Raw genomic sequence first — 10968 nt, forward strand, 5'->3', positions numbered from 1 at the left:
GGCACCCATTGTGCACACAGCTTTCTGTAACCCAAAACTTCAGCCAAAATATTGCTCACACTGCCTAACGAAATCCCTAGGGCTTCTACTAAATCTCTCTCGGTTAATCGACGATCTTCCAAAACCATATGCTGTATTTTTGCTACGATTTCTGGTGTTGATGCACTTTTTGGACGCCCTTCACGTGGATCGTCTTCAAGACTCGTACGACCACGTTTAAATTCAGCAACCCATCTTTCTACTGTTCTGATTGAAGGTGAAGAGTCCTTATACACTTTTAACAATCGTTCATGAATTTGTTTTGGTGCTACACCTTCCAAAAATAAGAATTTTATCACTGCACGATATTCGATTTTTTCCATCGTAAAAAAATACAATGACACGTCGACTTTGAACAGCTGCAAATATACAATGAGTTGACGGATCTACTTGAAACTTGACACGTGTTTATGAAATAGTAGTACTATTTATAGAGTAATAAAGTGACGCTCCTAATAGCGCCATCTCTTATCGAACGACAAAACTTATTGAACAACCTGGTAATTTCACATATTTTTTTATCATTATCAAATTGTTTAAATTATAGTGTTGAAATTTAAAGTGTTTAAAAAATTTATAATTTTTAATAAAATTAGATTCTTCAGTCTGAAAGAAATGGATCTTGGTTACCAGAGAAACAGTTTGTACTCACCAACCATTTTCCTGCTGCTAAAGTGAATATTTTTTATATTGATATTAACATAGTAATTATATATGAATGTTTTTAAAGGAAATAATCTTCAGCATTAACTTTTTTTTTTTACTAACTTGAGATGAGCAAAACAAGTTATACTATGACATAATGTTTTATTTTGTATGTCAATGAAATATTTATATTTATATATCATTATAGGTTACAGAAAAACCATCATCAATTACGAAAACCATTTTACATCATTTTGGTCATTTCTTTATTGGTTCTAATTGTTCAGTTCCAAAATTTATGTTGGAAAAATTAATTTATCTGTATGGAGGAAAGGTAATGATAATTATAAATTTTTAGTATAATTGAAACATTTATTGGATCAAATTTAACATTAAATGCTTTTGTGAAACATATAGCAGATTTTTTCACAATGAAAAGTCTGTTTTGTAATCTTGGTTATTTTCTGAAATATTGTTTAACACAGTAGTATCTATTTATAGTTGTTACAGATATTGTTATAAGAATTAGTATTTCTCAAAAAACTAAAATACACTTATAAAACTTCAGAGTTTTGATTATACACCCATAATGCATAATGCACACCCATATTTTTGACCAAAACTTTCAGGAAAAAATCTTTCATTTTAATTTTTTATTTCAAACATTTATTTATTTTTATTTAGGTATTTGTTTTNTGATAAAAAACTCCCATTAAAAAAACATTAAGCCTTAATCGAGCCTTATCAAAGGCCCATTAAAATCGCGATAAAATTTTTTCGCGTGCGCAAAAAATTCTGAAAAAATTTGGGGACCTAAAAAACATTCCAAAAATTCAAAAAAAATAATTTTTTCAAAAGTGGCCTTAACGACGTAACGCTATAAAACTTGCTCGAGTCACACTCGAGCGCGGCTCAGAAGGGGTTAATTCAAGTTCATTATACCTTTCAGTTTTCTAGCATCTCTATTTTCTGCATTCACCAACTTGCTTTTCTAATTTAAAATATTTCCTATCATGTATCTATTTACATTTTTCATCCAGATGAGAGAAAAGTGACTGGTAATATAAAATATATTTTTGAAAGCATGTTGGATGAGTTTCACTATATGCACAAATTACTTGCTTGTGCTAACTGTAAGAATAGTTTTTTTCTCTATTATATAAAGACTAAAATAATTACAGTATAGTATGTACTCTACAGCAAGAATTTGGAGCACGAAATGATCTAGAGCTTCAGGTTTGGTTGTCAGAATATACATCCTACTCTCTTTAATTAACCTATCCCATGCTGAAATTTTTTTCCGTTGCGTGTGGCTGTCATGTTGAATTTTTGTTGATGTTTGTTAAGCCTAATGAAAATTTTTTTAAAATAATAATTGTGACTACTGTATCATTAAAAATTATTTTTTTATTTTGTACAAACAAAACAAATATATTGAACAATATAAAAACAAAAAGAATTATATTTCAAAAGTTCATTTTAATATAAAAATTATGACACATAGCAACATCTAGTATCAAAAACATTCTGATGCAGAAGCAAGTATATACAGGGTCAACGAGTCAGGTCAAATGAGGTCACCACGAAAATACTTGGGAACAACACAGGACAGGTTAATGACTGTTGGGCCATGTGCAGACATTAACTGTTGTAATGGTCACTCCTAACCATTAGTTCAGTAAGAAAAAGCATTACTCGTGACAAAACTCCTTGTTTTCACATTTTAAAGATTCTAAGAACTCTCATTTCCACAATATTTCCTTAAATTAATTTTTACAACAATAAACAAAACTATGGCAGTTTATCCAAAATACTTTGTATGGAAAATCACTATTATATTTTCAATCATGGTTGACAGATGGCAGAAAGTGGGGTGGAGGTTTATACTATTGATTTACTATGGAACAAATTGCTTTTTGGGAAGTTTTGGGAAAAACAAATCGTTTTTCCTAAACCCAGGGTGGCAATATATAATGTGTTTTGACTGTATATGAAAACTTGCTTTGAAAATTATAAAAATTAAAATAATATAATAAAACTAAATTTTTTATTTTTTTATTTCAGCTAATGCCTCAAAAGGAATAACAGTAATTAAGCATAATGTAAATTTAGAAAAATCATTTGAAAGCCAGACTTGCTTAACTATAAATTCAGAATCAAATAATGAAAAGTTTAATATTCTTAAAGATACAAATGAAAATTTGGAAAGCCATGAAAGAAGTAAAAATGTAAAAAATTATAAAACAAAGAAGAAACAAAATAATCGGTCAAAAATGAAAATTAATTCTAAAAAGGATTTGCAACAAAAAGATTTTTCATCAAATGATCAAACAGTATTAAATAATTGTTTTGAAAAACATAAAAGAAATCAAAATAACGATACTTTCAAAGTCAATACAAAAAAAGCAAATACATTATTAAAAAGAAATGAACTAGTTTCAAAAACAGGTAAAAAGAATTTGAATAAAGAAGAAGATTCAAATATTTGTAAATCAGTCCAAGGAAAAAGTGATTTCATTCTTTCAGTATTGGATAATACTGAAAATCCACCAGTTTCTATAATACAAAAACAAGATTCCACAATATTTGGTAATTTCAGCAATCAAACTAAGTTAACTGAAAGTATTTCTTCCAATGCTAATTCAAATTCAGAGACACTTCTAATAACAGGCTTGTCTTTAGAGTAAGTAGGAGAATTTCAAAATTATAAATTCTTAATTTTTGATATAATCTTCTAAAAAATAATATAAATTACAGGTGCTCCCCTACTTACGAACTTTCAGATTTACAACAATTTGACTGTTTGTCTAAAATTTAATCTTTGCATGGATTATGAAGTTCTGTTGCCAATTACAGGGTGGTGTCAAAGTCAGTCCATGGCTAATAATAATGTGGTCTTATTTCTATTGTATATTCTCATTTTTCATTTTTGCACAATTTCTGAGGTTCCATTACCACTTTTGAGGTGATGTTGCAGTAACAGCATGTTTTTGCTATTGTTTGCAATTTTTATAAACTTTTATGATTAGTGTATCAAAAATAAATGTAATAGTAGATCTAGCAGTGAAGATAAATGTAAGAAGTGTCACTCTATTATTGTGGAAACTATACTGGACATTATAAAACTAAGTGCATTAGGTGAGAAAACTGCATTTGAAACACTAGTAGAGAGTGGGTAAAAGAGCATAATGTATTCTATTAAGTATATTGAAGAATTAAACACTAACAATACATGGTTATTCTGTGTACAGATGTACTTTCTAGGTTACTTTTTGACTTATCACAGACCCTCAGAAACTTAACCTGTTTGTAAGTGGGGAGCTTCTGTACTATTACAGTATTGAAAATTTAAATTTTATTTTTAATTAGACCTTCCAATATTAATGTTATATTTTAAATCAATAATATTTCTGGTACCTGAAAAATCTAATACACTCGTTGCCATAAGAATTAGTGCACCAAGTTGTTGTAATATTGCTGAAAACTTGGCATTGCAGATAGGTCTTGAGAATATGGAAATGATTAGAGTTATAGCGTGATGGCTCATTGTGTAGTGTCAGCAGAGGGTGTTAAAGTATGTCCTCCTTGGCCTATAAAAAAAGCATGCAAAGGCATCCTGTCTATAGTTTACCTGTTGTAGAGGGATACTGTATCAGTAGAGATGCCTTTACATCACAGTCAAAGACCAAATGAACAATTAACCAAGTTTGAAAGTGGAAGGATCATCAGGTTGAGAGAAGTCAGCTTGCTGAATAGTTACCACCTAGACTGTTCTGACAACACTGTGAGTAGGAGGTGGGATTAGTGGATGAGAGAGAGCTTACACACATGGCACCCAGGCTCAGATGTCCTCGACAGACCACTAGCTGAGAAGACTGCTTGTTCCTCCAACAAGCATGCACACAGCTAACCATTTTGTTGATGATGATTGCCATCTGGACACAGTCCCTATGTCTGTCCATACCATTTTGAGGCACCTGGGTGAGGGACATTTGGTATTGTGATAGCCATTACATCATTGTGTCCATTTGGAGTAGTGTTGCTCCCGATACAATTGGACCACAATGGAGCTCTACAGTGACAAATCCAGATTCAGTTGGGCACTGTTGATGCTCATGTTTGTGTCTGGAGGCCCTGTGTTGAATGCCTCAATCCTTCCTGTGTGTTGGAGTGGTGCACTGCCCCCACAGTTGGTGTGATGGTCTGGGGTGCCATCACATACAACAGCCATTTACCTCTAGTAGTGATCCAGGTGACCATGACAACCCACTAGTATGTTAGTGACATCCTGCAACCACATGTTTTCTCATATGGCAGGGCTCCCAAGAGCCATTTTCTAACAAGACAATGCTTGACCACATGCAGCAAATGTGACAATTGGCAGAGGCAGCCACAGGACTGCCTCTGCCAATTGTCACATTTTCCTGGCCTGCCCATTCCCTGATTTGTTACCAATAGAACAGGAATGGGATTACCTGGAATGCCAAATTGGACAGCCTAGAGTTTGGCTGAACTAGAGGAATGTTTGCAGCAAATGTGGACTGAGATGCCACAGACACCATATGACACCTGTATGTCTATGCCCACCCATATCACATTGTGTATTCACACTAGAGGTGGCCCAACAGGGTACTAGAACCTCCTTTTATTTGTAGTTTTTCTTGCAATAAATGATCCTTTTTTTTTTTTTTGTAATCACTTACTTATTGGGCTGCCATTTGAATAAAATTGTAGATCTGTAAATTCCCACTGTTGTCCATCTGTTTGTCTGTCCTTCCTTAATCTCGAGAACAGAGTTGGATAGATGAAAGATGAGATCAGATGTGGAAACCTTATGGGCATCAGGTCCCATTAACTACATATGAACTTCAGATGCAAACTGGAAGTCACATTATTTCAATTCAAAACTTCTCCACTGAAAGCAGTTAATAGATGACAGGCACGACTCTATTGTTAAAGGAAAAGTATGATGTACAGGGGCAAGCCATTACTAATTTGAGGTGCAGAGCATATATTTTAAATTAAATAAATTAAAAATATGATTAAAAATAATGGCATTGTGACAATGTCACAATAAATAATTGCTCATATCATTATTACACTCACATGTACAATTTTGTTCCATTCTGACAACTCCTTTGGTGTGCTAATTTTTATGGCAACAAATATATGTATATATTTATTTATTTTATTTTATTTCTAGTGAACAACAAACTGTAATTAGAGTTGTAAGGAAACTGAAACGATTCCAAATAGTAAAATGTATTCATAACAATACCACACATTTAATTTCTTCTGGTAAGCGAACTATAAATGTATTACTGGCTATGGCACAAGATTGTTGGATACTTTCATTGGATTGGGTAAGTAAATTTCTAAAATAATTATAGTTTAACTCTTTTGGTACTTTCCAATTTTTAATGTTAATGTAATTAAACATAAAAAATACTTAAAACTGAAAAAATGAAGGAAATGCATTAATTTTGAAGAAAAAGCTTCAAACTTTATTTTCCATTGTCTCGCCTTTCTGCGAAATTTGACACCAATGAGTCATTGTGTTTACAACTGGATGACCTTTAGAACAGCTGGTGTTGGATTTCCTGGGACATTTTCATAAAACTTACAGGAGGCAAAGGGTTTATAGTATGGTGAATACTAGCTGGCTGTATATTTTTAAATATTTTGTAAAAAATTACGTTTTTTATTGCAATTTCCAACCCCCCCAATTTAATTAAACGTATATATAATAAAATATATTAATTAAAAAAAAAATTTAAAACTATTGGAGGTTCGTTTTTGACATCAGAAATTAGCTTTAAATAACTTTACCGAAGTAAAATCCATGCACTAGAACTTTAGAACGATGAATGAAATTTGATTAAAAAATCCTATTAAAAAACAATTAAGCATTAATCGTGCATCATTAAACGTAGATTAAAATTGTGATAAAATTTTTTCCCACGCGAAAAAATTTTTGAAAAAATTTGGAGACTTAAAAAACATCCAAAAATCCAAAAAAAAAAATTTTTCCGGGGTCCAAAAAACCATTTGTTTTGTAACGCTATGTAATCTGCCCGAGTTATCTCGGGATAAGGGCTTAAGGGTTAAATTAATTCTTTTACCTCTGTCCTTACTTTTTACATTTCTGTGTATGTATTGTCTACTTACACTTGGCTTATTAATAGCCTCATTTACTTTATTGTTCAATATCAAAACAACATCAATACAAACATAAAGTATCCAAAAGACAGAGTAACATATCATTCTTTAAATAACACCTGTATTAAATGATAAAATTTTTTGTAAAAGACTTAAATTACTTAAAATATTTCTGTACTCACTGAGCTTGGTTAGTTATTTTTTTGGTTTGGTGTTTTTTATATTCTTATTTCCTTTTTCTATTATTTTTTCTATTGTTACTTCTGATTTTAAGTACTTTTCTACCCATTATAACCTCTATAAATGATACTATTCCAGACATCACTTGATACTGTGTATTGTGCAATGATCTTTCTCAATAAGAGAACCAATGCTTAGATAGTTTCTGGCACTGAATTATCGTAAATAATTCTAAGGCAATTGGCTGATAAACTGGCAATGATACTATTAATTCTATTATTATATTATATTCTATTATATTATTAATTCTATTACATCGTTTTTTTTATATAAATATGTTCAAATAGTTATCTTTTAAATACATTTCTTTTGTTTTTTCTTTATTCTTACCGTATTTAAATTAATTTCCCATCTTATTTGTTGCAATGCTCAGGTACTGCTGAATTTGAATAATTTTCTTTAGTTGCTCTGATATGTTCCTTTATATACATTTTAAGTTTTATGTTTGTTTCACCTATGTATATTTTTTTTTTCTTATCCACAACTACATTGAAAATAATATACTACTACATTTTCTTTCATTATTTCAATTTTATTATTATTTCTATAATATAAATGTTTTGTAAATAAATTATTTTTTGCATATATTAAATTTATCCTATTGCTTAATGGTTTTCTTGCTCTTTCAAATACAGTAGAGCATCGTTTATCCGAATCAATTGATGACTGGGGTTGTTCGGATAACTTATTTTTCGGATAACCAATTATGTACGAAAAAATATATTAATTTATCCTGTGTTGAAATTTTTCTCTGTTCCGTGTCGCTTCGCGTTGAATTTTCGTCGATGTTAAGCCTAATGAAGATTATTGTATCATTAAAAATTATTTTTTTATTTTGTACAAACAAAATAAATACATTGAAAAATATAAAAACAAAAAAATTATACTTTAGAAGTTAATTTAGTATCAAAAACGTAAAATATTTGAGTAGCCGAAGACATAGCCAAAGATTACAGCGCCACAGCACTGGCAAAAATTTAAATTTGTCGACTGAAATTCCTTCGGATAACCGACCTTTGGATTAACGACGCTCTATTGTAGTTTAGGAATATAATTTACCAAGTTGTTCAATAAGTTTTGTCGTTCGATAAGAAAAACACGATTTTATGGTTTGAAATACATTTTATTATTCAATATAATCTCCCTGAACTTCAATACACTTGTTCCAGTGATCTTCTAATTTATGGATTCCATCCCTAAAGTGAGAATCCGGAAGACTGACGAAATATGCATCCACGGCTGCTATTACCTCTTTGTTTGATGAAAATCGTTTCCCACGCATGAATTTTTTTAGATGTGAGAACAGCCAGAAGTCAGAGGGAGCTAAATCTGGCGAATAGGGAGGATGTTGCAACAATTCGTATTTTAATTTACTGATTTTCGCAATGGTTTTTTGAGCTGTGTGAGAGGGGGCGTTGTCTTGATGAAAAATGATTTTTTTCTTTTTTAAACCAGGTCTTTTCTCACGAATTTTTACATCTAGCTGGTCCAAAAGGTTACAATAATAATCTGAGTTTATTGTTTTACCAGTTTGGAGGTAATCCACAAACAAAATTCCTTTTGCATCCCAAAAAACTGATGCTAACACCTTCTTGGCCGATTTCTGGACCCTAACACGCTTCGGAGCCGAAGTACCGGGTTCACACCACTCTTTAGCCTCTTGTTTTGATTCAGGATCATGGTGGTAGACCCATGTCTCATCCATAGTGATGAAACGACGCACAAAATCCTTTTTATCCTTTCTAAAACGCTCCAAATGTTGCTGAGAAAGTTGCATTCGAATGTGTTTTTGTTCCATAGTTAACGAATGCGGCACCCATTGTGCACACAGCTTTCTGTAACCCAAAACTTCGGCCAAAATATTGCTCACACTGCCTAACGAAATCCCTAGGGCTTCTACTAAATCTCTCTCGGTTAATCGACGATCTTCCAAAACCATATGCTGTATTTTTGCTACGATTTCTGGTGTTGATGCACTTTTTGGACGCCCTTCACGTGGATCGTCTTCAAGACTCGTACGACCACGTTTAAATTCAGCAACCCATCTTTCTACTGTTCTGATTGAAGGTGAAGAGTCCTTATACACTTTTAACAATCGTTCATGAATTTGTTTTGGTGCTACACCTTCCAAAAATAAGAATTTTATCACTGCACGATATTCGATTTTTTCCATCGTAAAAAAATACAATGACACGTCGACTTTGAACAGCTGCAAATATACAATGAGTTGACGGATCTACTTGAAACTTGACACGTGTTTATGAAATAGTAGTACTATTTATAGAGTAATAAAGTGACGCTCCTAATAGCGCCATCTCTTATCGAACGACAAAACTTATTGAACAACCTGGTAATTTCACATATTTTTTTATCATTATCAAATTGTTTAAATTATAGTGTTGAAATTTAAAGTGTTTAAAAAATTTATAATTTTTAATAAAATTAGATTCTTCAGTCTGAAAGAAATGGATCTTGGTTACCAGAGAAACAGTTTGTACTCACCAACCATTTTCCTGCTGCTAAAGTGAATATTTTTTATATTGATATTAACATAGTAATTATATATGAATGTTTTTAAAGGAAATAATCTTCAGCATTAACTTTTTTTTTTTACTAACTTGAGATGAGCAAAACAAGTTATACTATGACATAATGTTTTATTTTGTATGTCAATGAAATATTTATATTTATATATCATTATAGGTTACAGAAAAACCATCATCAATTACGAAAACCATTTTACATCATTTTGGTCATTTCTTTATTGGTTCTAATTGTTCAGTTCCAAAATTTATGTTGGAAAAATTAATTTATCTGTATGGAGGAAAGGTAATGATAATTATAAATTTTTAATATAATTGAAACATTTATTGGATCAAATTTAACATTAAATGGTTTTGTGAAACATATAGCAGATTTTTTCACAATGAAAAGTCTGTTTTGTAATCTTGGTTATTTTCTGAAATATTGTTTAACACAGTAGTATCTATTTATAGTTGTTACAGATATTGTTATAAGAATTAGTATTTCTCAAAAAACTAAAATACACTTATAAAACTTCAGAGTTTTGATTATACACCCATAATGCATAATGCACACCCATATTTTTGACCAAAACTTTCAGGAAAAAATCTTTCATTTTAATTTTTTATTTCAAACATTTATTTATTTTTATTTAGGTATTTGTTTTTATATTATAAAGGAATTTTGGCAATTATTTTTAAAATACTATGGTACAAGAAATTTTTATGTAACAAATAATTACAAAAAACAAGAACATACAAGGTATAAGAAATTTTATGTACTGTAACAAATTTATATTTATACATCATAGAAGACCAAGAATTCTATCAATATCAATTTCTACATTACCAGTGTCTTTTGAAGAGTCACTTTGCTGATCCTGGTAAATTTCATTACTGAGAATAATAATTAATTACACAGATTTTGTCAGTAAAAATTATATTTGTTTTACAAAATCTAACTATAACTTTACATATTAATAAACTTTAGGCTATTTTTTATATTAAGCCATTTTTGTAGTATGAAATGCCTATATATTTCTGTGGGTGCATGCAAAAACCTGATATGTAGCAAAAATAACATTTCAAGGTATTCTGGCATAAGGGTTTGTATTCTGTTGCTGCAAGTGATAATCTGTAATTTGATGGAAGGTTTTGTTTGTATTGTGAAACATTTATTAAGGAATCTCTTGTAAAATTCAGAAAATATATGAAATAGTTGTTATCACATAATAATAGCTTTATTGACTAATGTACAGTACATTTGAAAATTTGCAAATGCCTTATACATTATACTAATCATTTATCACTATCTGATAATTGTTCTACTTCACTACAGTCATCATCATCAGCTTTTGTATGA

General features: G+C 30.7%; 1 protein-coding gene across 8 annotated transcripts in view; it reads left to right on the top strand.

Moving 5' to 3' along the window:
- The window catches only part of LOC111614109 (microcephalin-like), a 40658-nt gene extending 30169 nt beyond the window's left edge, over positions 1-10489 (top strand). For 7 of the 8 annotated variants that reach the window (XM_023355492.1, XM_023355487.1, XM_023355489.1 and 4 more), the window contains 5 exons: positions 2749-3367; positions 5888-6047; positions 9530-9607; positions 9787-9912; positions 10418-10489. In XM_023355492.1, the coding sequence (XP_023211260.1) occupies positions 2749-3367; positions 5888-6047; positions 9530-9607; positions 9787-9912; positions 10418-10468 (1034 nt within the window). In that variant the 3' untranslated portion in view covers positions 10469-10489. Of the gene's footprint in view, positions 1-2748; positions 3368-5887; positions 6048-9529; positions 9608-9786; positions 9913-10262; positions 10294-10417 lie in introns of those variants that run through there. The other variant, XM_023355493.1, reaches the window with a different exon arrangement.
- Positions 10490-10968: the final 479 nt, after the last annotated feature.

The sequence above is a fragment of the Centruroides sculpturatus genome, unplaced genomic scaffold (assembly GCF_000671375.1).
Source record: "Centruroides sculpturatus isolate CEXI.00-Female unplaced genomic scaffold, Cexi_2.0 scaffold2066, whole genome shotgun sequence".
In the NCBI taxonomy this organism is placed as follows: Eukaryota; Metazoa; Arthropoda; class Arachnida; order Scorpiones; family Buthidae; genus Centruroides; species Centruroides sculpturatus.